At 46.0% G+C, this 26,561-nt stretch overlaps 1 protein-coding gene and 2 long non-coding RNA genes across 9 annotated transcripts in view; 1 reads left to right on the top strand and 2 right to left on the bottom strand.

The window, feature by feature from the left end:
* LOC138955311 (netrin receptor UNC5C-like) overlaps positions 1-26,561 on the top strand; it is a 508,460-nt gene that overhangs the window by 459,074 nt on the left and 22,825 nt on the right. For all 7 annotated transcript variants that reach the window (XM_070326944.1, XM_070326961.1, XM_070326954.1 and 4 more), the window contains 3 exons: positions 105-271; positions 631-867; positions 14,486-14,632. In XM_070326944.1, the coding sequence (XP_070183045.1) occupies positions 105-271; positions 631-867; positions 14,486-14,632 (551 nt within the window). The remainder of the gene's footprint in view (positions 1-104; positions 272-630; positions 868-14,485; positions 14,633-26,561) is intronic.
* Positions 7,508-8,633, bottom strand: LOC138956253 (uncharacterized). Its single transcript, XR_011452567.1, has 2 exons — positions 8,229-8,633; positions 7,508-7,948 (listed from the first exon to the last, which is right to left on the bottom strand). It is a non-coding gene; the product is annotated as an uncharacterized lncRNA (long non-coding RNA).
* LOC138959068 (uncharacterized) lies at positions 19,228-21,344 on the bottom strand. Its single transcript, XR_011453607.1, has 2 exons — positions 20,101-21,344; positions 19,228-19,325 (listed from the first exon to the last, which is right to left on the bottom strand). It is a non-coding gene; the product is annotated as an uncharacterized lncRNA (long non-coding RNA).

The raw sequence follows: 26,561 nt of genomic DNA, 5'->3' as shown, positions 1-26,561 counted from the left end.
CACACACACACACACACACACACACACACACACACACAGCAAAGTATTAGCAGTATATCTCTGGTTCTGATTGACATGTTGGTAATTGTGTGTTGTGTTTTTAGAGCACCAGACGATCTTGAGTCCCGTGGTACTGGTGGGGCCTCCTGGTGTTGTCCTCATGAAGCCAGTCATCCTTTCCTTCCAGCACTGCGCCAGCATGAGACAGGGCAGCTGGGTTCTATCCCTTTACCGCAGTGACTCGCCCCTTGATGAACCACCTCAGTGGAAGGTAACATGTTGTCTTGTTGTCATTGTCGTTGTTGTTCTTGTTGGTGGTGGTGATGATGGAGATAGTGGCGTTGATGTAGTTGTTATTAAGATGCGCTGGCACTTCAAATTCTGTCATCCTCTTGGTATACGTAACGAGCTCAATTTACCGTGCACTGAAAGACACTGTATCTTCGTCTTCCATTGTGTTCATGGGCTGAAACTCCCACGTACACTTGTGCAAAAACACGAGGGGTTTTAACGTGAATGACCGTTTTTACCCCACCATTTAGGCAGCCCTACGCCGCTTTCGGGGGAGAAAGACACTGTATTAAATTATGTTAGAAATATTGAAAGTGACTGGATGTCTTTGTATTTCAGCGGGTAGTAGTGTTGGGTCACGAGACCATCAACTCACAGGTGTACACGCAGCTGGACCCCAACCACTGCCACATCATGATGGAATACCTCAACCGTTATGCTCTGATCGGCGAGTCTGTACCCGGTGGTAAGGCAATCAAGATCTACAGACTGGCTGCCTTTGCTCCGGCACTGCCTCCCTCTATGGACTACAGCATTCGTGTCTATGTGGTAGAGGACACGCAAGACGCTTTGGACGTGAGTTTCTGGCCTTCCTATCTCACTTATCATTTACCTGTCCTTCTTACCTCACTCATTTGTTCACCTGTCCTTCCTATCTCACTCCATTCTGATAAGCATCGCTCCACGGCTATTGCCAGTTGTCGCTCTGACCGGACGCTACAGTCCTACGCGAATCTATCAAAATAAGAATACAGAGTTATCTCCCATATGTTTTTCGCGAGCACTGATCTAAATTTGAGATCAGTGTTCACGAGACAAAAATGATTGCAGATTGGTCGACTTCGACGGTGATCGTTCTTCAGTTATAAAGACATTGATCTAAGGTCAAAACAAGTCGAAATTTTGGGACTGCTGCCGGAAGGAGACCGTAATATATGGTTTCATCACTGTCAACTGGTTACAGAAAAAATCGTCTGCTCCCGTGAGCGCCGAAACCAAACGGTTGATTATCACGTGACACTTTTGCCATATTTAGAGTTGTTTGCACAGTAAATACAGCCGCGAAAAATAGCTCGCTTGAAACTGTCTTAATTTAAAAATTACAAAACACCATGAAAAATCATTATCGACGATCGCGAATCTGCTTATATCAATAATACATTACAAAAAGCTCTAAATATGTAAAAAAAAAAATCGGTTTTCTTGCCAGACAAGGAAACTCAAGGCGAGAGAATGAGCCGAACTCATTTTGACCTGAGTTCAGGATTGATCTCACTCATCATTTACCTGTCTTTCCTACCGCACTCATTGTTTACCTGTCCTTCCAACCTTACTCATCATGTACCTGTTCTTCCTACCTTACGCATCAATCATTTACCTGTTCTTCCTACCTCACTCATCATTTACCTGTTCTTCCTACCTCACTCATCATTTACCTGTCATTCCTACCCTACGCTTCAACCATATACCTGTCCTTCCTACCTTACTCATCATTTACCTGTCATTCCTACCTCACTTATCATTTACCTGTTCTTCCTACCTCACTCATCATTTACCTGTTCTTCCTACCTCACTCATCATTTACCTGTCATTAAATTACATATTCTTACTCCGAATCACATAAAGCATTGACACAGTCTGAGATGCTAAGGTCTGAAAAGGCTACCCGTCTTAACAATTTAAAGGGAAGCAACCCAACCACAAAAAGTGTAAACGTAGCCATGGTAACGACCATATACCCGGGGAGTTACCTCCCATCTGGGGTATGTGACGTCATCCCCTGCTACACACGTGGTATCCTCATACGACTTTTTCAGCTCTGGCGAGAGGTTGTCTGCTTTTGGCTTCGCGTGGTTGCTTGTTTGTGTTTTGTGACACTCACCGACCACCATACCCGTCTTCTGGCTTACCGCTGCGTAGTGGGTGAGCTCGTTCCTTGTTTGACTGTTGTATAGCAGTATTTTGGCTTGTTAGTGATACATTTTCGTCCATTTTGGACTTGCAAATTTTGTGTCATTAACTTGTTGTTGTTGTTGGCCGCCATTTGTATTTGCGGCCGGCATGGCAGAGAGCAGTAGTAAACGGGGCAAGGGTGATGTTAAGGGTAAAATTAAACCCAAGTCAACGGCCTCGTTATCTAAACCACCTGTACTGGTTGTTGTTTCGGATGAGGCGAGAAATACCGTCATGTCTGTTCCGATTTCCGCCCCTGCTGACCACGCAGTGGTTGAGGGGCGGTCAAGTACTTGTATTACTACTACTCCTTGCTCTCCCGCCGTCACGGCGACTGGGCAAGGTGCGCTTGTTTCGACGTTGTTAAGTTCACTTGTTCCAGAACTTCGCAATTTGGTTCATGAGGAATTGAAACGCTCTTTGCCGCCTGCGAGTGTTGTACTTCCGCCGGCAGTGGGTGACGCACGTTCGTTGGCATCGTTGGTGGTTCCAGCCGTTCCGACTTTCCGTGATGTCCGACCTTCCGCTTCTTCTTCTGCTTCCTCTGGAGGCATGCAAGGTATGTCGAGCTTGTCCACCGGCTTTCGTGAAGCCTCCGGACGGTCCCTTTTGGGACGGAGCTCGTTGGTTCAGGATCACAACCTGTTTACTGCTCAGTCTCGCCCAGTACACAGTCAGTGTACGGACGTTTCTGAGCAAGGGCGGTTTCCGGTTTCGGAAGTCGCGCTTCCGGGTTTTCCCGGAAGCGAAGGTCCTCCTGCACACGTACACACAGAGGTCGTGGCTGGAGTTGACCGTGGACTGGCCTTCGGGCATCAGGGCTTCCGGCCCCAGTCTTTGCAACATTCTTTTCCGCATCAAGGTGCGGTTTTGTCTGTTGCGTTTCTGGCTCAGTCCGGATTGGCTTTTTCTCTTCCGGACACTCCTTCTCGGATGTCAGTGAATGAGGATCAGCTTCTGCCCTATGGGCAGTCAGGGCACAGTCTTCCTCTCATCATGGTGTTGGGTCGACACACTGTTCAGTTCCGGTGCCGTCGGGCATGCCGTCTGCACTCTCTTTCCTTCCTGGTACCAGTCAGGATACGAGGCAGGACGGTTTCCGGTCGGATGGGTTTCCGGTTTCCGATTATCCTATCCACCAGCCTACCACCAGCTCTGGTGACTTCGGTCACTGTGATTCTCTCGGCTATTCTGACACTCAGTCAGTAGTCAGTGAGCAATCACGTTCGGGATTTCCGGCACAGCTTCGGGTTGCACTGGAAGCTGCGGCTGAGGTAACTTCGCGGTATTTTCCGGAAGGTGCCTCGGCTAAGCCCGATTCCATTTCCGCCGCGCCTTCGGCGATGGCGTATTCCCGGTATGCACGGGAGGGTGATGCTCGCTTCCGTTTTGCGGAATCCCCCTCTGTTGCGTATCAGCTTTCACAGGTTTTGGCTCGTCCATCTCCTGCCGGAAGTGGTTGCCCCAACACGCCTGTTCCGTTACTCGTTCCTCATGGTTCAGTTCCGGAGCAAGCTCAGCCCTGGTTGGCTTCGGCGGCACAGGCTTCTTCTTTTGTGCCTTCCGGTCACAGGAAATTTGCCTTGCCGAAGTTGTCGCGCAACTTGTTGACTTCCTTTGCACTGCCGCGCGCACCATTGTCGGTGACGCCGGACTTGCTTCCGTTGCTGGCCAAGCCTATCAAGAGTTCTTCTGGCGTTGTTTTGCCCGACCATACTCTTCTTGCTTCGGAAGAGATCAGCCGGCAGCTCTTGGAGCTGGCCTCCATCTCAGAGACCATCATCCGATCTCTCTCCCGCGCTCTCACCGAGTCACTTGATCCTTTTGTTCTCGGTGCTGAGCAGGATGCTGATGACGTGTCTACTCTCCTCTCCGCCCTCGCTCGGGTCAATGAGGAGCAGATGCGCTTGTCTTCTCTGCTGTACGTGCATTCTGTCTCGTGTCAAAGGGATTTATTCCTAGCGCATTCCCAGTTCTCGGAACAGTCTACGCTTGACACCCTCAGAGCTTCGCCTTTTGTGGACGGGTCTTTGTTCGGTCATCTGGTGTTTGATGCCAGACGATCAGAAATCCAGACCAACAGGGATCAACAGTTTTCGGACTTTTCCCTTCAGTCTTTGAAACAGGCCAAGCCTTTGCAGTCCAAGCCTCCTCAGGCTTCTGGCTTCTCTAAGCCTGCTGGCATGAAGCAGACCAAGTCTTCTTCTCACTCGGCCTCTCGGGGTTCGAGGAAAAGATCAGCTTCTGGTAGGGGGCGCGGCGGCTCTAGCAGCAAGCCCCACCCCCAATGAAGTGTTCCCGGTCTCGCCCCCCCCCTCCGCCCTCCACTCTGGTGATGGCGGGGGGCCCCTCTCGGGCACTGTCGCACTGGTCGGTTTCTGTACACAGCCAGTGGATAGTGGGTGTCGTGGGATCGGGATTCCGCCTGCTTTGGCAGGACAGAAAGGCTCCTCTTTCCTGGCGTCCGCCGGCCTTCAAGCCCCCCTCCTCACAGGAGGCAAAGTCCGTGCTTCAGGCGGAAATTGTCTTACTGGTGCAGAAGGGCGCTGTGGAGAGAGTCTTAGACCACAGCTCTCTGGGGTTCTACGGGCGGCTTTTTGCCGTTCCCAAGGCCTCCGGAGGGTGGCGTCCCGTCCTGGACCTATCGCAGCTCAATATCTTCTTGAGAACGATACGGTTCAAGATGGAGACACCGACTTCGGTCAGAGACTCCCTCCGCCCAGGAGACTGGGCGACCTCGATAGATCTGACAGATGCATATTTTCACATCCTTGTGCATCCGTCCGACCGGAAGTGGCTTCGTGGGGCGATCAGGTCTACCAGTTCCGCGCACTCCCCTTCGGGCTGTCTCTAGCACCGTGGGTTTTTACCATGGTGGTGAGACAGTTATGCGCACTGGTGAGGTCGCAGGGTAATTGACTACGGGCATATCTGGACGATTGGCTCATCATGAACCAAAGCCAGACAGGTTGCTCGAGTCATACTCAACTTGTTGGGCTTCTCGATAAACCGATCAAAGTCGGAGTTGATTCCGTCACAGACATTCACTTACTTGGGGATGTCTTTCAGCACGGTTCCTTGGACTGTCCAACCCTCTCAGAGATGGGTGGACAAGCTCCAAGCTCTCATTCGCTCCACTTTGCCTCTCCTGCGGGCTTCCCTCCGGACGCTGGCCTCCATCTTGGGGCAGATGGAGTCCATGGCTCTCTTGGTGCCCCTGGGCAGAGTTCACAAGCGGCCTTTTCAGTTTGCACTGAAACCGTACGTGGTCTCTCCTTGTGTGGACTGGAACGCCCTTGTCCCTCTTCAGGGATGGTTTCAGTCAGCGACCCTTCTGTGGCTGGACACGGACTGGGTTTGCAGGGGCGTGCCGATCGCTTTGCCTTCCCCGGACATGGACCTCTTCACGGACGCGTCCTTGTTGGGGTGGGGAGCGCACACAGACCGACAGACAGCGTCGGGCCTGTGGTCGGCAGAGCAGAGCCTGTGGCACATCAACCTGCTAGAGCTCGAGGCTGTGGCTCTTGCTCTGGCGGAGTTTCAGCCCTCCATTCACGCCAAGCACGTGCGTCTTTTCACAGACAACACGACTGTGGCAGCTTATCTGAACAAGCAGGGAGGGTCACGGTCCCCGTCTCTCTCGAGAAGGACCTGCGAGATTCTGGTCTGGTGCTGGCAACATCAGATCACTCTCACAGCCAGGTACCTTCCAGGGAGCTTGAACACTCTGGCGGATGCGCTCAGTCGCTCCGACAGAGTGCTTCAATCAGAGTGGACGATCACTCACGGGGCACTGCTTCATCTTTGGGTCCTCGTCCAGAAGCCTCTGGTGGATCTCTTTGCCACCCGCTTTTCCAAGAGGCTTCCGATCTTCGTCTCGCCATTCCCGGATCCCGAGGCTTGGCAGACGAACGCATTGGACATTCCTTGGACGGGGCTGGAGGCCTACGCCTTTCCTCCCTTCCAATTACTCGGCCGAGTAATTCGGAAGGCGGAGCTGGAGGGTCCAACGCTTCTGTTGGTCGCCCCCCTTTGGCCCTCTCAGGCATGGTTCGCGGGCCCCCCGCGGGTTAGGGGGAGTCCCATATTGGTTGGGACGAGAAAGAATTTACCCGATGCTACCCAGCATGTCGTAAGAGGCGACTAACGGTTCTGTTTCTCCTTTTACCCTTGTTAAGTGTTTCTTGTATAGAATATAGTCAATGTTTGTAAAGATTTTAGTCAAGCAGTATGTAAGAAATGTTACGTCCTTTGTACTGGAAACTTGCATTCTCCCAGTAAGGTCATATATTGTACTACGTTGCAAGCCCCTGGAGCAATTTTTTGATTAGTGCTTTTGTGAACAAGAAACAATTGACAAGTGGCTCTATCCCATCTCCCCCCTGCCCCCGTCGCGATATAACCTTCCTTGTTGAAAACGACGTAAAACACCAAAGAAAAAAAAAATGGTTCGCGGACCTGCTGAGACTCGCCCACGGACCTCCCATTCCTCTCTCACTCGTGAGAGGGGAACTGGTGCAGCCTCGTACCGGCATTCCACACGAACAGCCAGATCTGCTGAAACTTCACGTGTGGAAGTTGTTCGGTCCTCGCTGAGGCGTTCTGGAGCTTCAGAACAGACATTGGACTTGGTGCAGCATTCTCACAGAGCGTCCACCTCGTCCGTGTATGCATCACACTGGAAGGCCTGGGCGACCTGGTGTCAGGCCCGTGGTTTGAACGCGCTAGCTCCTCGCTCTATGCACGTTGCAAACCATCTGTCTTTTCTCTCTTCTCAGGGAGCTTCTGTTTCCTCTTTGAGGGTGAGAAGATCTGCCATCTCTGTGACATTACGGCAGATAGGTCGTTCCATCGACGTCAGTGGCGTCATTTCGGGGGTATTAAGGGTGCAGCCCTTAAGGAGATTCGTTCTCGCACTCTCATGCCTAAATGGGACCTTTTCTTGGTGCTCGAGTATCTGCGCTCCGCAGAGTTCGAGCCTTTGCACAATGCTTCTTTCTCCAACTTGACACGCAAAGCGCTGTTTCTGTTGTTATTAGCATCCGCTCGCAGGGGGAGTGAGGTCCATGCTCTCTCTGGAAATCCGGAAGACATCTCTGTTATGGAGTGGTATAGCCCGGTTTTTAGACAATCATAAATGCCTCTACACAACTCTATAAATTTAGTATTTGTTTACAGACTTGAATGTAATCTGAATAGTTGTCCGCTACCGTAGCTTACAAGGCACAAGCGCACACGCACTCACACACGCAAAAACCTGGTGTTAAATGGATCTTGACACTGCCAAGACTAATTATTATTAGTTTACAAAGCTTTTTACATCACAAAATCATTTCCGGCTTCGACCAGTACCCTAGGCCGACAACACCGCAAGAAACTCTACAGTCCAAGACGCAGACACCTTTTGGCTCAAACAAAGCAGCTTAACAGGTAAGACGAATAGGTATTCTACTGTACGTTACCCTACTGCCATCTTTCGGCTTTCAAGATGTTGGTATGGCTGTAAGTCCTTCAGACGACTGACAAGGATGCACCAGTCCTCACGACACCGCGACCATTGCTTGACGTAGTCCTTGATCCTTCCAGTTCGTCTCGGCGGCTAACTGTAGAACTCTGCCAGCTCTCCATGCCATGGTCATGTACACCAAGCCGCAGTCACCAGTTCAGTTCAGCCTCCGTCGATGAAAACCCTCCAGTTGGAACACTGTAAAGTTTATAGTCCATAAATCAACTTGTCTTTAGTTTCTTTCACTCGCACAATAAAAATACTCACTCGTCCAACATATTAAGCTGCATGAGCCAATATAATTATTTACACGTTAATTCCTGTTTTCTAAAGCCAAGAAAACGTTACGTAAAACCCTCACATGTTTAAGCAGTGTAGCACAATAGCTTAGGCCTACACAATAACGTTAAACACAGAAACAGTCACTCTTCTCACATACGACAGCATGACATGAAAATATAACCGGTTTCAAACATACCTCAAAAGAGTGTAAAGCCAACATTTAGTACAGTCGCCGGCCTGGCATGAATATGAAAATGGAAGATATCACGTAGACTGATAGGGAAAGTTCGTCAGTCTTCATCCTTCTTCAGTCAGATACCTAAAACAGGAGCCCGTCTGCTAAAGTGTTACGAAAAACATGAGTCGAGCTTGGCTCCTTGACGGCGACTGATTTTACAAAGTCGTTCTTGCTATGACATTGCCAGTGAGCTGTCGCCTGCATTACTTGCACGTGAAAAACCTTGTCAGTTACACAAAGGTTCAACTGCGGTCAACGCGACGGTATGCAGCCTATAGCCCTTTCCAATGTCTGACCATCGCTATAGTCTATTCTATTTACAACAATACACATTACCAAAATTACGAGTAAACCGCTTCGTAACAATCTCTCACGAGCCTGATGGTTCAGTCTCCTTGCGTTTTCGTCCAGATTTTCTGGCAAAGAACCAGGCTCCGGATCAAGTATCCCCGCTGGTTCTTATTAAACCTTTAACCAACATCCTGGCTCCTGGCGATCCGGATTCAGTTAATTGTCCCGTTAGAGCCCTTGGCATCTACCTTGCCCGGTCACAGCCTCTTAGATCGAAATTTCAAAAACTTTTGTTCATCTCCCTTAACACGGTGAGACAAAAAGATATTTCTAAGACTACTATGGCTCGGTGGGTGTTTACTCTCATTCGACAAGCGTACGCGTGGGGTCGTTTAGACAAGGGGGGTGGGCTCAGCCTGCCTTTCCCCTGGACTCTGCTCGGGTCCATGAAACTAGGGCCTGGGCATCCTCGTTGGCCGTTCTTCGGTCAAGGAAGCTGGATGAAGTGCTGCGCACGGCTTATTGGCGTTCTGAGGACGTGTTCATTCACTACTATCTCAGAGACGTTGCTGCTGTCCGGCAGGATGGTTCAAGGACTCTCCCTGCCTTGGTTGCAGGGGGCCAGGTCCTGGCAAGGATTTGAGGTGAGTTTGTTTTTCATTCCCACCGCCTTGTTGAAGCTATCTGCTTTATGTGATTCGTAGTAAGAATATGTAATTTAATCGAAAATTTTATAATTAAATTTTCATTTGATTAATATACTTACCCGAATCACATAGTGGATTCCCTCCCACCATCCCCGCTTATGGTTTTTTAGTTTCTTTAAAGCCATATGAGGATACCACGTGTGTAGCAGGGGATGTGACGTCACACACCCCAGATGGGAGGTAACTCCCCGGGTATATGGTCGTTACCATGGCTACGTTTACACTTTTTGTGGTTGGGTTGCTTCCCTTTAAATTGTTAAGACGGGTAGCCTTTTCAGACCTTAGCATCTCAGACTGTGTCAATGCTTTATGTGATTCGAGTAAGTATATTAATCAAATGAAAATTTACTTATAAAATTTTCGATTCCTACCTTACACATCAATCATTAACATGTCCTTCCTACGTCACTCATCAAACATTCACCTGTCTTTCCTTTCTGTCCTGAAAGACTCCCGTCATTTAACAATAACAATAACAATAACAGCACTTTATTGTCCATTAAAATATTACATAAAATTAAAAATGGACAATTTCTTCGGCACACCCTGCAAACGATAATAACAAAAAAATTCATAGGACAACACACATAAAACTAAAAACATAAAACATAGGTTCACGTATATAGTAACAAGCACACCTATTATATTTCCAATAACGTTGACCCAGAGTGCTGTCCATGTCATCTTTAAATTTAATAAAAATTACAGATAAAATCTAAATAAGGTTAAACGTCTCTAAGTCTATCACAATCAAATATAATATTGCACTATGTAAATTTACTCTCTCATATCACAGGAGTTAGGGTTTCAAAGCAGAGGAACCACATTACAAATATCACAAAATCGGATTTTGTAAACTGCAAAGAGCCTTCACAGTTGAGCGCATTTTTCAATCAAACACAACAAAACCATATATTTTTGGATACAAGGTAATACAGCATAAAATGATGTCACCTTTGTGATTCAAATATCGACTTTTAAGAAATCGACAAAGTTGGCTACAGCAGTCCCTCTCATGAACGGACACCCTTGGGCCATAGCAAAACTGTCCGTACATTGCAGGTGTCGGTCACGGGAGGGGTGACCACACCACCCCCTCCCCCATACACTCAGTCACACAGAGACACACAAACAACAGGATTGAGTCTATGCTAATCACTTCTTGTGGCTACTAAACAATAACAATAAACTCCTACTACTTCTTCAAACGTTCTGTAAAAAGGATTTGTATGAAAAGAAGAGATAAAATAAATCCTCAAGGCAGTGAACACACTCACCATGCACTGACATACGAAAGCAGCCACACAAACACAGCACAGAGGAGCGTGTGCAGATGCTTTGCAAGAATAAACTTGAAAACCAGTTTGAATAAATAGCAGCAGATAGAGCTGCATGTCATAATCATGTAATTTATTTTTTTCTTGTCTGGCTTTATTGACTGCATGCCGATCATGTGGCATGGCAGTGACTTTTCACTCTTCAGTCGGAAATACACTGCACATATAACACAGCTCCCACTCTCCCTCTAATGCCTACCCCAAGCCGTGACAACTGATGCTTGGAAATTGTGTGGAAGAGTACACCTCTCTATTTCTCTCCAATGCTCTTCCTGCTGACATGCAGTGACGCCGGACACCCCACAGAGTTTAGCCAGCTAACCTCCACCCCCCCCCCCCCCCCTTCCTCTCTCTCATTCCCTCCAGCCATGTACTGTTGGGGGCTGTGGCCAGAGAGGCCAGCTGCACTGTTTACTCAGAGCAAAACCAGTTGACTGTGTCGTAACTTTTGACAAAGCAAGACAACTGAAGGGTTCATAGATTAGGCAACCGACTCACTGGTCAAGGCTGAGGGGAAACAAGAGTATCTTGTCAATGAAAGAGGTTACACACAGACACACGATGCTGAGAACTGTGGCCGGTTTTTCACTCACTTTCGCTCAGGACCTTTATCGACTGTGGTTTCTGTTGTCCAACAGACAAGAATAAAGAGCTCAGTGCGGTTTCCTGTGGCATCTTCGCATGTACTCCACTCCTGACCAAAACTACCTCCCCTCCTGATGGGTACACGTGCACTCAAGTTATCAGTGACTGTCATCACGCCATTGCGGCTGTGATCTTTGTCCCAAGAACCGGACTGCTCTGTTATCGATTTTGTTGTGGTGAAAATTTGACGATGGTCTGTCCGTACATTGGAGGTATGACCTGCTGTTGGGACCGAAAATGAGTGTCGATCCGCGTCCACGTTTTGCAGGTGTCCGTTTAAGGGGGGGCAAATATAGAAGGAAAACACTCCGTGCCGAGCAAATGTGTCCGTACATGTCAGGTGTCCGCTCACGCCGGGGGCCGTACATTGCAGGGACTGCTGTAATTTTGAGTGAACATTTCATAAACGAATTGTTAAGGTACCAAGCTGAAATGAAATCCCGTAGTCCGCACCAAGTCGAAGATCATGTAACGAAAATTTCAAACAAATTGATGAAAAACTGCAACCGTGAGAGTGCCGCCTCAACTTTTGCAAACGGTCCAATATGACGTCATCAAGTAGCCCTATACAAAATCGTAGAAAAACTCCCTTAGGAAATGCCCTGAAGAATGTATGCATCAATTTTCATTAAAATCCGTCGGGTAGTTTCTGAGAAATGCTTGTCACACACACACACACTCACACTCACACTCACTCACTCACTCACTCACACTTACTTTTTGTTTTTTACCTTCTGACCGGCCTCTACGTGATGCGAGAAGAATTTAGAATGGTGACTGCAGAAGGAATGAATGACTTTTTAAACTGTTTTTTACGTGCCAAAGGGAGGACGTTTACCTGAAGGGAGGATTTCAAAACAAGGGTTGAGAGGATGGATCCACATAGTATTCATTTCATGCTGAGTTTTCCAAGGAATAACGATAATCGATTTCCTTCTTTGTTTCTGAATTGTTTTCTAATTTATTTTCCGTTACTTTAGTTTAGGTACGACACAGGGTTGTTTAACCTCAATTGCCAAAGTAAGAAAAGTGCGACGAGTGAGTCCTTACCTTAAAGATTCGCACGCCGAAGAAAAACACAGACAATAACACAGCTATGTAGTGGATCAGATATCTGCAACTAGATACAGGGTTCGTACAGGTCATGGAAAACCTGGAAAGTCATGGAATTTGATTTTTAATTTTCCAGGCCTGGAAAGTCATGAAATTTCAATTCAAGCCATGGAAAGTCATGGAATTTAACAAAAATAAGAAAGAAAAAAAAATAACCTTTGGCACGCCAGCGGCGATTTTCGTCGCCCAGCGATTCCCACCCCTTTGCCAGCCAGCGGTCCAACTTCTCGTTCGTATTTGCATACGAGAATAACAGTATTTTTAACGGCACTTGAGCCAAAGCGAGGCTCACTTCCTTCCGTTATCTCGTCGTGTCGTCTGCGCTGCATTTGAGTCGGTTTCGTCAAAGTTTTCTGCTTTTGGTTTTGCATCGATAAAGTACTTTAGCGCTTCGACAAGCAAGATGGAGGATGATGAGTTTGAAACTTTCTTTCGATTTGTTTCTTGACAACAAAAAGTATGCGGAATTGGAACGAATTACCGAGGAAGATCTTCGCAATGAACTGTGTATCGCGGTGAAAAAAATGACAGTTCGTCAAGTCACAGTGACGGTTACGAAACGGAATTTAAGAAAGTGCACATGGATACAAACAGTGGCTGGTCCAGTTTAGTGAAATGACAGGACCAGCAAACATCTGCGTAGCAAATGCTTGACTTGCTTGTCGAAGAGACACTGCGTAGAAACTGACTCAAATTCAGTGCAAAGCAAGCCAGTGTCAAAACTGGCAGTGACAAGACGTAAAAATTTTGCGTGTTCGGAAATGGCTACCTGTGGATCTAGTCATGGAAAATGTTATTGAGGCTCATGGAAAGTCATGGAAAAGTCATGGAATTTTGTTTCTATAAACCAGCGGGGACCCTGACCCTGTGGATAGAGAATAAAGTTTTCTTCCGTCACCAAAGATTGTTATGAATTGAGGTGTCCGACCTCCGGCAGTTCTCGTAGCGTAGGGTAGATACTTCCGACCCGCGATTTGCATTTGATAATCTAGCGTTTCACCCAACAACTAATGGCATGGAAATGAATTCTGATTGAATAGGTCTCGACTGCTCAAGTCATCAAAGGTGGATTTATGAAGTGGATGTGGCCGAGTCGCAGCCGGAAATGACTGGCAAGCCGGTGGCGGAGATTTAACCGGGCTAAGCTGGTTTTCATTTGTCTCAGGCTTGCCTCAGACCATCAAATTTCACTCTTGAAACACAACCGGCTCGTCTTGCCGTGTCTCTCACTCGCTCGCAGCCTGATTCCGATCTGGACAGCCTCCCCATAGATTGTCTGTGTTCGAGACAAGGTGCAGAAGAAATACGGGGAAGAAAGAAGAAATATTGTGACGGCCTTATTGGAAGAATGGGGCTGTAAGGGAGATAGGGAAATGAGCTTTGCGGGGCGGTGTGGTGGCGCCGGCTATGGATTTTAGTTCCTGCGTCTTTCAAGACTTTGTCATCTATTGTGGATCAGTTTGTTGGTTGACGGAGTCCTGTAAGGGGAGGGGGGGGGGGGGGGGGGGGGGGGAGGGTCGTCGGTCGGTCGGTCAGTAAATAATGCCTTTGGGCGATTAGCTGGAAAGCTACCATTGCCAGTTACATTTGAGAAATCGTGTGCCTTTTTCTGAATAGCAGAATAGGCAAGGACTCAAGATTGGTTGGAGGCGAAAGTTGTTGGAGGTTGGCTCGATATTTTTGCCCCCACCCGGCAACCCTTTATATCTCATTTCCCTCTTTTGTAACTCCTTTCATCGGGTGGTTAATCTGTTTTTTAGGTGCTCGTACTGTATAATTTTCGCACACTTCAAATTTTCTGTCAAGAGTTCTTTTCAAAGATTTCTAGCAACAGTCTCCGTTTTGTTGTTTATAATGTTTATTGATGGTTGATGTTGGGGTGTTTTTTTTTCTCAAACCATTACCAAAGTTAGTTTCAAAAACACATGCTATGGTGCCTATTATTTCCTACTTTTATCTCCATTCAGAGTCAATTGAACATTTTTGGCATGGCTTGTGTGGCATGTTAATTTTTGCCAGTGCTAATTTCATTGAATTTGTGTCCAATCAGAATAGTTTGTATCGTGTGTTTGCCGTGTCTCACCTAGCGATCAGTGTGTTACAAAGAGGGGTGTGGTTGCAGGGCGTGGTGCAAGTGGAGCAGCGGCTGGGCGGCAGGCTGGTGGACAAACCCAAACAGATTCCATTCCAGGACGGCGGCCACAACCTCTGTCTCACCGTAGAGGAGCTCTCCGTTGGCTGGAGGAGCAAACTTGCCGCCAACTATCAGGTCAGTCAGCTCTGTGTGTGAGGGGGGTGTGACTATCTGTTCTGTGTCTGTGTCTGTCTCCGTCTGTATGTATCTCTCTCTCTCTCTCTCTCTCTCTCTCTCTCTCTCTCTCTCTCTCTCTCTCTCTCTCTCTCTGTTCCTTTGTGGTGCGATCCTGGTAAGAAAGGTAGCCTAGGTTTGTTTTATTCCTGTAATTAACACAGAGCAATATTTTCCTGTCTGACATCATACGTTTTTTTTAGTTTTCATGGTGCAGTAAAGTTGTATGAATTCCATATTTTTCAACGCTAATACGATCAGAATTGACAGTTTTCCCTAGTCTTGTTTCCTGTCATTTTCTATTTTTTTTAAATGTTTGTTGGCGTTTTTGCGACATTGAATTATCTTCCCCGTTCTTCAGATAATGGAATGTACACACACTTCAGTTCCACGGCTGTGATGAATCTGTTGATGCGTAACTTTCGTTTCTGCCTGAGTCTGTCTGTCTGTCTGTCTGTCTGTCTGTCTCTCTCTCTCTCTCTCTCTCTCTCTCTCTCTCTCTCTCTCTCTCTCTCTCTCTCTCTCTCTCTCTCTCTCTCTATGCCAAAGATATGCTGTGCATTGTATATTCTGAACATATTTTTGTTGTACTATTGCTACATGTTCGATTGCTACCAGCTTGTACTTATAATTACTTGCATAGTATGCATTTGATTTTATAAATAACCACATATGTATGCTCTTCATGCCTCATCTTCATCATCATCATCATCATCATCATTATCATCATCGTCATCATCGTCATCTTTATCATCACGTGCTGAAGTTTTCTGACCTCCTTTTCGGCTTTTGTTGGTAATCTTTTTAACTTTTTAATTTTTAATTTTTCAGTTTTATCATTGTGTGTCTGTGCGTCCCAAGGACAGATTGTAAGAAAAGGCGTAGCCTTAAATCTTAATCCTTGTTAAATAAAGTTCAATTCAATTCAATTCAATTCAATTCTCTCTCTCTCTCTCTCTCTCTCTCTCTCTCTCTCTCTCTCTCTCTCTCTCTCTCTCTCTCTCTCTCTCTCTCTCTCTCTCTCTCTTTATTGTTCGACCATCTGGGACCCTGCCATTACAAATATCTTAAAACCATTGTATAATCTACACAGATGAGCACTGAAACTAATTTTATTGAAACAATCCAGTCTCGTTTTTGACGATTATAAGAAACTTACGATTCTGCCCTTAAAAAAAAGATTTAAATTTGATAAAGGCGTGCAGCTTCACAAAATCCTCTCTGGCCGTGCACCACGTGCTTTCATTACAAAATGTAAAGCCAAACCAAATCGAAAATTCAATGTCCCCATTCCACGGATAAATCTCTTTGTGTAGCTTATTCTGCCAGCGTTGTGTGGAATTCTCTCCCGGAATCGGTTCGATTCCCAACGAGTCTCAATACTTTCAAAAAACACCTTTCGTTATATTTAATGTCATATTACGAAAAGTCGCAGTGATGGAAGACTTCGTTTTTGGCTCACGTAAGTGTAGCCTATGCGATGATAAACTTTGTCTGTCTGTGCGTGCGTGCGTGCGTGCGTATGTATGTGTGTATGTCTGTGGTAGAAACTTTAACATTTCCGAGTCTATGGATTACGTCAGTCTCGGTCAAAAGTGTTCGACGTGTGTGATAGAAACTATTTGAAGACGTCACATTATGACGTAAGAGGGTTAGACGTCACGCAAAGGAATTACTGAAAGTCTCGGTCATTGTTATTGTGAGCAGGCCGAGACTTCTTGGCAGATCCAGGGTCTCGCTTTCTTGCATAGTTTCACCTATGCTTACTGTGTGTGTGTGTGTGTGTGTGTGTGTGTGTGTGTGTGTGTGTGTGTGTGTGTGTGTGTGTGTGTGTGTGTGTGTGTGTGTGTGTGTATGTGTGACGGAGTGATTGAGTTTGTGTTACTGTTTGTCGATTTCTTACGTGAGCCTTGAAGGCTTCGCCTCTTGTTACATTAGTCAAGTTTGGACTAAATGTTTTAACATAGAGGGGGTCGTGGTGTATGTGTGTGTCTGTGTAACTGTGTGTATAGAGCGAGATAGAGAAAACTGTAATGTATGGCTTAGAGCATGATGTTGAGAAAGTGCAAGCTGCTCTATACCACTTAATTCACTTCAATTAACTCGCAATCTACCTCAATACAATGCATTTTGTGTACATATGTATAATGTGTTTTCACTTTAGTTATCTGTTAAAATGTAGAATTTTATTTTATTTTATTTAAAAAAAAAGATTTTTATCTTGTATTTTTACTTCATTGTTGTAGGGCGAGGGCTGGATGTAAAAAAGCAGACCACTACTACCCTCGTTAAATAAAGAATTGTCTCTCTCTCTCTCTCTCTCTCTCTCTCTCTCTCTCTCTCTCTCTCTCTCTCTCTCTCTCTCTCTCTCTCTCTCTCTCTCTCTCTCTCTCAAAAGTTGTATTGGGCACAAAGAATACCTGGACATGATTCATGTGAGCCTTTATAAAGTTGTAAACGTGTATAAGTATTTAGGAATATTGTTTTCAACTCGACTCAGTTTCACTGCTGCCTGTAGTGATCTCTCAAGCCGGGCCAAAAATGCTCTGATGTGTATTATACAAAGATTATCTGTGCTTAATAATAATAGTTTGCATGTCTTTTTGAAGTTGTTTGATTCCCAAGTACAACCAATAGTACAGTATGGTGCTGAGATATGGGGATTGGATAAAGCTGCTCTGCAGTGTGAAAAAGTCCATTTATTTGCATTGAAGAAGTTCTTAGGAGTTCGTATGCGAACACCTAATGACCTGGTATATGGTGAGACAAACAGATATCCGATATACTTGAATTCTATTTTAAGATGCGTTAGCTACTGGATGAAATTGTTAAAGATGGAGGCGCACAGACTTCCTCGTAAATCATATATGTTGTATAAAATGGATGAGAGTGGTAAAAAGAACTGGGCCTCAAGTGTCCGTTGTAAATTGTATGAGTACGGTTTTGGTTTTGTGTGGTTGAACCAGGACGTTGTTAATGAAAAAGAGTTTTTGCGTGTTTTTAGGGAAAGGTTGGTCGATTGCCGATGGCAAGAGTGGGATTATCATATTCAAAATAGTGATAGATTTGCTGTTTATCGGACATTTTGTACTGTACATGACATTAAACCCTACCTTTTGTTGAATGTGGATAGACATCTAAAGTTTATTATGACTAGGTTTCGATTCGGTATTTCAGAAATAAATGTGCATGCTAACCGATATAAACAGCATGATGCCGATCAGTTAATGTGTCCCCTTTGTAAAGTAAAGCAAGATGATGAAGTCCATTTTGTTTTGTGTTGTCCATACTTAAACAGATTAAGAGAAAAATTTATCCCATTTAAATATTATAAAAACCCAAGCACTTTTAGACTCAGCTTGCTCCTGGCTTCCCCTCAAGAAACTGTTGTTAGAAATGTATCCTTGTATTTGTATAAAGCCTTTAAATTAAGAGATGTTTTAACCTCTTAGTTAAATAAGGTGTAATGTATGTTTTAATCCGTAGTGTTGTGCGATTGTTATGTTGTACCTTTTTTGCACCTGATGAGTTAAATTATTTGCAACGTTAATCATTTGTTCACACTCTGATCCTTCATAAGGGGCTATGGCCTATTGAATAAATTATCTGCGTCTGCGTCTCTCTCTCTCTCTCTCTCTCTCTCTCTCTCTCTCTCTCTCTCTCTCTCTCTCTCTCTCTCTCTCTCTCTCTCTCTCTCTCTCTCTCTCTCATTCCAGCATATGTGTGTCACTGTGTATGTGCGCACGTGTGTGTATGTATATATGCATGGGTGTTACTCTTCCGGCTTTTGCCGGATTTCCGGTTTTTGAAAAAATCTGAAGCCGGAAATTCCGGTTTTCCGGGTTTTCAAAAAAAACAAAAAAAAAAAAAAGCTTCATTTCGCTAAGTTGAAATAACGAGCAGCGGTTCTGATCCGACTTTTGACACCGGTTCGCGTGCTTTCTCGGTTCGCTCCCTTGGATTTGCCGCCATCTTGCTTATTATGACTTGGTTTCGTCGGTGTCCAGAAACTTTCTTTCAAACTTGAGCATTTTGGACCCCTGCCTTTCAGGTTTTTTGATTTTTTCCAGTAACACCCATGTATATGTGTGTATGTTTGTTGGTGTGTGTGTGTGTGTGTGTGTGTGTGTGCGTGTGTGTGTGTGCATACGTGCGTTTGTGTGTGTGTGTGTGTGTGTGTGTTCATTTGTTAACGCCGCCTTTATGTACTCTGTCTGTTTGTTTCTCTGTTTCTCTGTCTACGGATTAGACTTGTATCTCTGGTACTCTGGGGTCAATTGAGCTCAAATTTGGTGAGTAGCTTGGAATTGTGGCGCATACGGTGTGTGCAAAAAAAGACCGTTGGATTGAGGAAGTCAATTATACAGTCTAGCTTACGCGTGCAAATTCCGTGCCATACAGGGCTTAACCGTTTCGCAGAACAAAAACAAACACAATGGCGGTTGGAGAATATCACGGTCTGCAATGACTTTCACACATTAAATTTTTTATTAGTGTAGAAGGGTGGAAGGAGAAGGAGGAAAATAAAGACGACAAAGAAGTCTCTAAGACGTTGCCATTTCTCTTGCTCTTTATTCCATATTTAACTTGACATAACCTCCGGTAAACTTGTAAACATACAAGCTAGAAGCTAGAAGCTAGAAGTTTGAAGGGCCTGAAAACATACAAGAAACACTAGTAAGTATTTGTTCTAATAAAATTATACAAGAATCAAGTTCAAATAAAATTATAAAACAACCTTGAGTTGGAATGCCTGTGTTTTACAATTGCTTGAATGTGATCTGGCTGAGTGTCTGTATAAGTGCAAATGTTCAATGGAAATATTTCATAATGTTCCAAAAACGAATTTACAATTTGACTAACAATGTTATAAAGTCTCATGAAAAGAATCTAAGCTTTGATTGCTGACATTCAGAAATCAAACAGAACTGTTTACATATTGAAAAAGGGGTTTCCCCAACTACACACATTTCTACGACATCACTACTCTATGAGTAAACTAATACACCATTTCCGGTGACGTCATGGGTCTGTGCATGGAAATCCTTTTTATGACATCACAGGTTACACGAGATCTATTGACGTCACAATCTAAAAATACGTCAAAAAAATAGCTAAAGTGGGGAAGAAGAAGGGAAAGAGGGGTTGTACTTGATCACTATGCCTAGCTTGGGAAAAGTCTTAAAAATCATCTGAAACTGTTTCCCGCTGATTTACGCACTTATCTCATATCGGAATAACCAAAGCATCAAAAAATCAATGCTAATTGCTGATTCCGTTTACAGTATACATTTTCATAGGCCGGTCGAAAAAGCACATGTTTACTGCCTGACTTCACTTCAAATGGCTCTAACCGACAAACCATGAAGAAAACCCTCACATGAGCATACATCGTCAATAATGAAATAACAATGCATCATATTACATACCTTGGGACAAAGATCTTGCACACTCTTGCTTCGCTCTCCCTCTCCGCGCGAAAGCCACTCGGAAGGCGCAAGGATAAATTGTACGAATACTAAACATGAGGAGAAAGTAGGTGACAAGAAACTAGACCGGAGAAGAAAGTTATATTTATTTAGATTTCTGACTGAAACTATTTAGCTGTCGGAATAAAGGGACAGAAATATAGTTTTAGAGCAACACTCGATTTACTAATTTCAGGAAAGAGGTTGCATTAAGAAAACAAAAGGGACGCTAACTAAAATACTACGCAAAGAAAACTGGATCCCCATGAGCTCGAAGGTAGAAGTTTGATTCCGGATCTTCGGCAGCTCATAGGTACCAGTAGTTAGATTTTTGTCTGGTCACATAAATCTCCCCTGCTCGATATTCATGGTCCCCATGAATACAACCAAAAACTACAACAGCAAAAATCTATTTTCCGCACCCAAAAACCAGCGGATAAAATACACTAACGATTTCCTGAAAACGGTCTCCAAGTAAAACCATAACTAAAAACCACCGGCAAACATGTTTACAATTTCTATACAGACATGTTGAAAATGTAACGTCAACTGAACTCTCCAGACTCCGCATGACACAATTTTAGGCAACGACAATCGGATAAAAATGGCGAAGAGCGTTAAAGCTAAACAAAGTTGGATTATCGTTACAGACAAATCAATGTCTATTGTCGCTACATACACATGTCTACTCAAACGGATATACCTGAACACCTCAGGTCTCCAGTCATGAGAAAATCAGTACGCAGCTATAATATTTACACCCAACAAAATCAACTAGCTAATCTTCCAATCGTTAAAGATTAAAGGTAATCTGTTGGTTTTTAAACCTGACAAGAATAAACCAGTGCATTTAAGCCAACTGACTCGAAATCGTCAAAACAGAAAAACCAAATCATCAGTATTTCACCGATGCCAGTACAACAAATCCGAAAACTTTACTAGAAGGACCACCTCAAAACGTCCTTTTGAAACATACTTACAAGAATTATTCTCACAAACAAAAACTTCAACGCATTTACATTATGCTCCCCAGCTCAAATGAAAACCAGGGTCTCATAAAAAATGAAATTACCTCCCCTGCTCTGTTAGGAGCAGAGGCGAAAAAAAACAATTATAAAAAAACAAGACATGTAAGGCTGGAGATGTTCCTCAAATGCAATATCATACAAACATACATTTTAATTTCAAAAGCAAAAAAACCTGTGCAGCATATATTTTTCATAACAAATGTGTGAGGAGTCTGAGTCATCAGTTCAGTCTAGCGACTACATATAGGTGACAAAAACAAACACTAGCTTGTATATCCACTTAGTGCAAAACTGACTGAAACCAGGTTTTTAAACCGAATGATCAGAAAGCCTAATACAAAGCTACACCATTTCCCGTTGAAGTACAGTACACTTGTACCTAAGTCTCATATTTAGGCGAGTAACACTAGCTATGTTTAGCTGACTGTTAACCCTAATACTGACAAAGCAACCTGTTAAGTTGAATAACTAAGTTTATTGTCTTTATCATCATTGCACATGATAGATCCTGTATCTATAGGCATCCATCCACACACACAAGAACAGTTTTTGTGACTACAGAATACTGAATGTCATTGTCACAAATGACTACAGCTGCTGAAATCTGACAGGGGGTTTACCCTTAGTCTCTCTGTGGGACCGTCTCTCTGGGTCAGGGGGAGGGGGCTGACATGCACGTGGACGACCACGTGGGATTTTGGGCCCTGAGGCTGGGAATCTTGTTGGTGGGGCCGGGGGAGGGAGTACCGGTGCGACCACGGGTACTGCAGGGATTGGAATCCTGGATGGTCTGAGAGGGGGAAGGGTCACCGTCCATTCTACATACACATCCGACTCTTTCTGAACTGGTTCGGACTCTGGCACTGCTGGCTCGGGGGTGCCCATGGGTTGGAGAAACAGGGGGGGAAAGTACGGTCGGAGTTCTGAACGTGTGACTGTGAACGCTTGGCCAGCTCCATCTTGCGGTTTGACTACATGGGGACCGCCACTTGCCGTTGGCGCCTCGACTACAATGAACACTCGTTCTCCCCACTGGTCTTGGATCTTGCTGCGCCCAGAGTAACGCCGTCGTAGCAACACAAAATCGCCCGGTCGCAGGTCCGAACTCGCCAGTCCACGGTCGTAGCGTTCCTTCCGTTTGTCTGCCTTGGCACCCGACCGCTTTGCAGCTGCATCATGCGCCCACTTCAATCTGTCGAGGTGGTTTCCCAACCACTCGTTCGGCATCACGGCTTGCCAAGCTTCTTGTTTCTCTCCCAAAAACAGGTCTAAAGGCATTCTGGGGTCTCTACCGAACATCAAGTAAAATGGGGAGAAACCGGTAGTGGCATGGGGGGTACAGTTGTACACGTGGCAAAGTTCCGGGAGGTAGGCGGGCCATTTCTTCTTCTGTTCTGATTCCAGAGTTCGCAGCAAACCGTGCATGGTGCGATTAAATCTCTCGCACTGGCCGTTCCCGGCTGGATGGTAAGCTGTAGTGCGAGATTTCATGATGCCGTAGTGTGCACAGAGCTCCTGCATGATGGACGACTCGAAGTTCCGGCCGCGATCGGAGTGGATGCGCTGGGGAATTGCATAGTGCGCGAACCAGTGTGTGATCAATGCCTTTGCCACTGTGGCTGCCGTCTGGTCCTTGGTGACGACTGTGATGGCGAATTTAGTGAACACGTCGGTGATGACTAAAACGTTTTCTTTCCCATCACTGGACGGTTCCAACACCGTGAAGTCAATGGAAACCACTTCGAGCGGCTTGGTCGCCAGGAGGTGTCCCATAGGTGTTCTAGGCGTCGTGCCTGGTTTCTTTGCTACTTGACATCTCTGGCAACGTCTGCACCACTCGTCTGCATCAAGGTGCATGTTCGGCCAGAATACACGACGGCGTAGCAGTTGGAGGGCTCGGTCTGGGCCCTGGTGACCAGCTTGCTGATGGACAAGGTCCAGCATCATAGGCCGCAGACTTTCTGGCACAACGATCTGTGAAATCGTGCCGTGCACGGGGTCTATAGCATCTTTGTAAATCACGTTGTCTTCTATCCTCATTTTGGCAAGATGACGGAGATACGGCTTTGCTCCACTTCCCAGGGTCACGGCTTCTTTCAACGAGGGTCTGTTCTTCTTTCGGATGAAAGGGGCGAGAGACATGAGGGAGGAGTCCGAAAGTGTAGCCTCGGCAAGTCTTGCTTTTCCGAGCGAGGGGAAGCAGGTCGCTAGGAGGTCGGGGTAGGTGTCCTCTTGCACTTTCAGGGGGTTCTTAGGACCGGTGATGTCGAATTGTTCCTCTCCGAGGCGGCTGATTGCGTTAAGCTCTTCAACCGATGCTCGATGAACAACCACTTCTATTTCAGGATCCCTCGTTTGCTGACTGCACGAAACCGCGATCAGTTCGTCGTCTTCACTGTCCGATTTGGTGTCGGGGGTGGGGAATCGACTTAACGCGTCGGCGTTAATGTTTTCCCTTCCCGAGCGGAACTTGATCGTGAAATCGAAACACGCCAACTCTGCTGCCCACCTTTGTTCGATCGCCCCCAACTTGGCCGTCTTCAAATGACTGAGTGGATTGTTGTCCGTGTACGCCAGTACAGTTGATCCCATCAGGTAATGTCTGAACTTTTCGCATATCGCCCACTTCAGGGCAAGTAACTCTAGCTTCAGGCTGCTGTAGTTACTCGTGTTCCGTTCTCCCTGTCGTAACGTACGACTGGCATATGCGATGACTCGGCGACCTTCTGGTTGGTCTTGGCTCAAAACGGCGCCTATGCCTTGGCTGCAGGCGTCTGTTTCAAGGATGAAGGGGCGGTCAAAAGATGCATAGCCCAACACCGGTGGTGAAATCAAAGCGGCCTTCAGGGTGTCGAACGCTTTTTGACAGTCAGGAGTCCAATTTGAGGCGATGTCGACGTTCTTGCTTTGTCGTTTCTTTGGTCCCTGCGTCTGATACGCCAACGAAACGAGGTTGTTGAGTGGGGCTGCAATCTTGGCGAAATTTCTCACGAAGCGTCGATAATAACTGGCGAAGCCAAGAAACGCCCTCAGTTCTCGCAGCGTGGTCGGCACTTTCCACGACGATACAGCCCTCGTTTTCTCTTTGGACGCTGCGATGCCGTCTGCAGAGACGGTGTGACCAAGGTACTCTACCGACTTCTGAGCAAATGTGCATTTCTTGGGGTTGACTTTCAGCCCGACTTGCTGCAATCTTGAGAGGACAATCTCTAGTCTCTCGAGGTGCTCTTCGAAGTTGCTGCTGTAGATTAACAGGTCGTCCAGGTACACCAGAAGAATCTTGAACGCCAAATCGGACATGGTGGAAGACATCATTCTTTGGAACGTGGCTCCTGAGTTAATTAAACCCATTGGCATTCTCAGATATTCGTACAACCCGAAGGGTGTGGTGAATGCGGTCTTCTGCCGGTCTCTTTCGTCCATGGCGACTTGATGGTACCCAGACGCCAAGTCCAAAGTGGTGAAAAGCTTTGCCTTGCCCAAAGCGTCCAGTGAATCATCTATTCTGGGAAGGGGAAAAGCATCAGGGATAGTTTTGGCGTTCAATTTCCTGTAATCTATGCACATTCTGATGTCTCCGTTTTTCTTTCGCACTATCACGATGGGCGACGCGTAAGGGCTAGTGCTTTTGGTGATGATGTTTTGGTCCAATAAACTCTCAATATGTTTCTTGACCTCTTGAATTTCATTCGGGGGAATTCTCCTGAAAGGGGAAGTGACTGGGACATCATCTGTCACATGGATACGGTGTTTGCTCACCTCTGTGTAACCGAGGCCGGTTTCAGGGGTGTAATACAGGTCGGGGAACTTGGAAAGAAGCGTTTCTAACTTCTTCTTATCTGAGGGGGCAACATCACATTCCGACAAATCAAAAGGGATGCTACAATGTTCCTCTGCTGCGTTCACTACCACCCTGTCACATTTCACTTCAAGCTCCACTGAGCTTCGAGGCGCTTCACCGCAAACAAAGTGGAAAGTGCCTATTCTTGTCTTTGGTTTCAAAATTATGTCTTCTACGTTCACATTCACCACTTGCACCCACACATCTCTCCCACGCACTTCACTCGCAGTCGGCAGTATAATCAAGCCATGGGGAGAAATGGGTAGGGGCTCAATCAAAACCTGAGACGGCCGGAGGTCAGTCTCACGCAACCCACCCACACGTACACGGACGGCGGATCCAGAAGGGATCAAAACAGAGTCTCTACCGGCTACTTTAGCTGTCCCTAGCAGCTCTGGGCACGACTCGAATTCTTTCAACTCGCTCAAAATGTTCATGCCTATAATAACGTCTTCGCTAGACTGACTGCTGGCCGACTCCTTTCCCACAAGAAAAACTTTTTTCCGGACCAACTGTCCCCACACAATCACATCAGATTCGAAATAACCATCATATGGGATTTCTGACCCATTTGCCGCTGTTACTTTCATGGTTAATGGCACTGATCTCACGTTGCGTGAAAATTTAGCAAACACGCGTTCGCTAACTAAACTAACTTGGGAACCCGTGTCAATCAACGCAGGAATCTTGTGGCCGCCAATGTCTACCACCGTTCTAGGGCTCTTCCCCACAGCTCTGGTGAGAAAGGAGTCACGGCTCAGTTCATCATCCTCCACGTGCCGACTCCTTAGTTGCGCCGTGGAGGCCCTCCGTTTAACTGTGGGCATGACCGCCGAATATGGCCCAGAACCCCACACTCCAGACAGTACGGCCGCCCATCCTTGGAGAAAGGTAACTTCTGGCCGGGGTCGCGCTGGCCGCCTTCACGGTCGTCAGGACGCCGATTCCTCTCCAACCGGTCGACTCGGGTGGTCAGCTTCTGCAGTCCCGACAGCACCTGTTGTTGAAGGTCCAACACCTTGGTCACCTTCGCTTCCAGCTCCAAGTTGGTGGAAACTTTCTGGCTGCTAGCGGACGTACTGCTAGAGTCTTCTTCTGCCCATCTTACTGCTTGGTCTCGTAGAGCGAGGAACGTGACGCCTTTTTTCCTCTCAATCTCCTCGCGCAACTGCTTGCGCAAGAAGTTGTTCGTCAGCACACCGACAAACCTGTCTCTCAATACATCCGCAGCCATGGCTGTCTGCTTCTCATCTTTCAGTTTCTGTTGCAACTTCATGAAAGCACTGTTCAGACGATGTGAGAATGATGTTATACTTTCACCCTCTACCTGTTTTACTAAGTAGAACTTTTCTAGCAAGTCGCTAACATTGTCTTTTTCTCCGAATGCATCTTGTAGTGTTTGAAGTAATGCTTCAGCCGTTCTATCAGGATTCCTACAGGCTACCTCATCTCTCACGTCTTGTGACACGTGTCTTATGATAAAATCATACTGTTCGTCTTCTTCCAAGCTTCTTTCAGACAGCAATCTCGCGATATCTTGTTGAAATTTATCA

Source organism: Littorina saxatilis, linkage group LG2 (assembly GCF_037325665.1).
Source record: "Littorina saxatilis isolate snail1 linkage group LG2, US_GU_Lsax_2.0, whole genome shotgun sequence".
Classification (NCBI taxonomy): Eukaryota; Metazoa; Mollusca; class Gastropoda; order Littorinimorpha; family Littorinidae; genus Littorina; species Littorina saxatilis.
The sequence above is the reverse complement of the archived record's forward strand: the minus strand, read 5'-3'. Positions and strand labels throughout refer to the sequence as shown.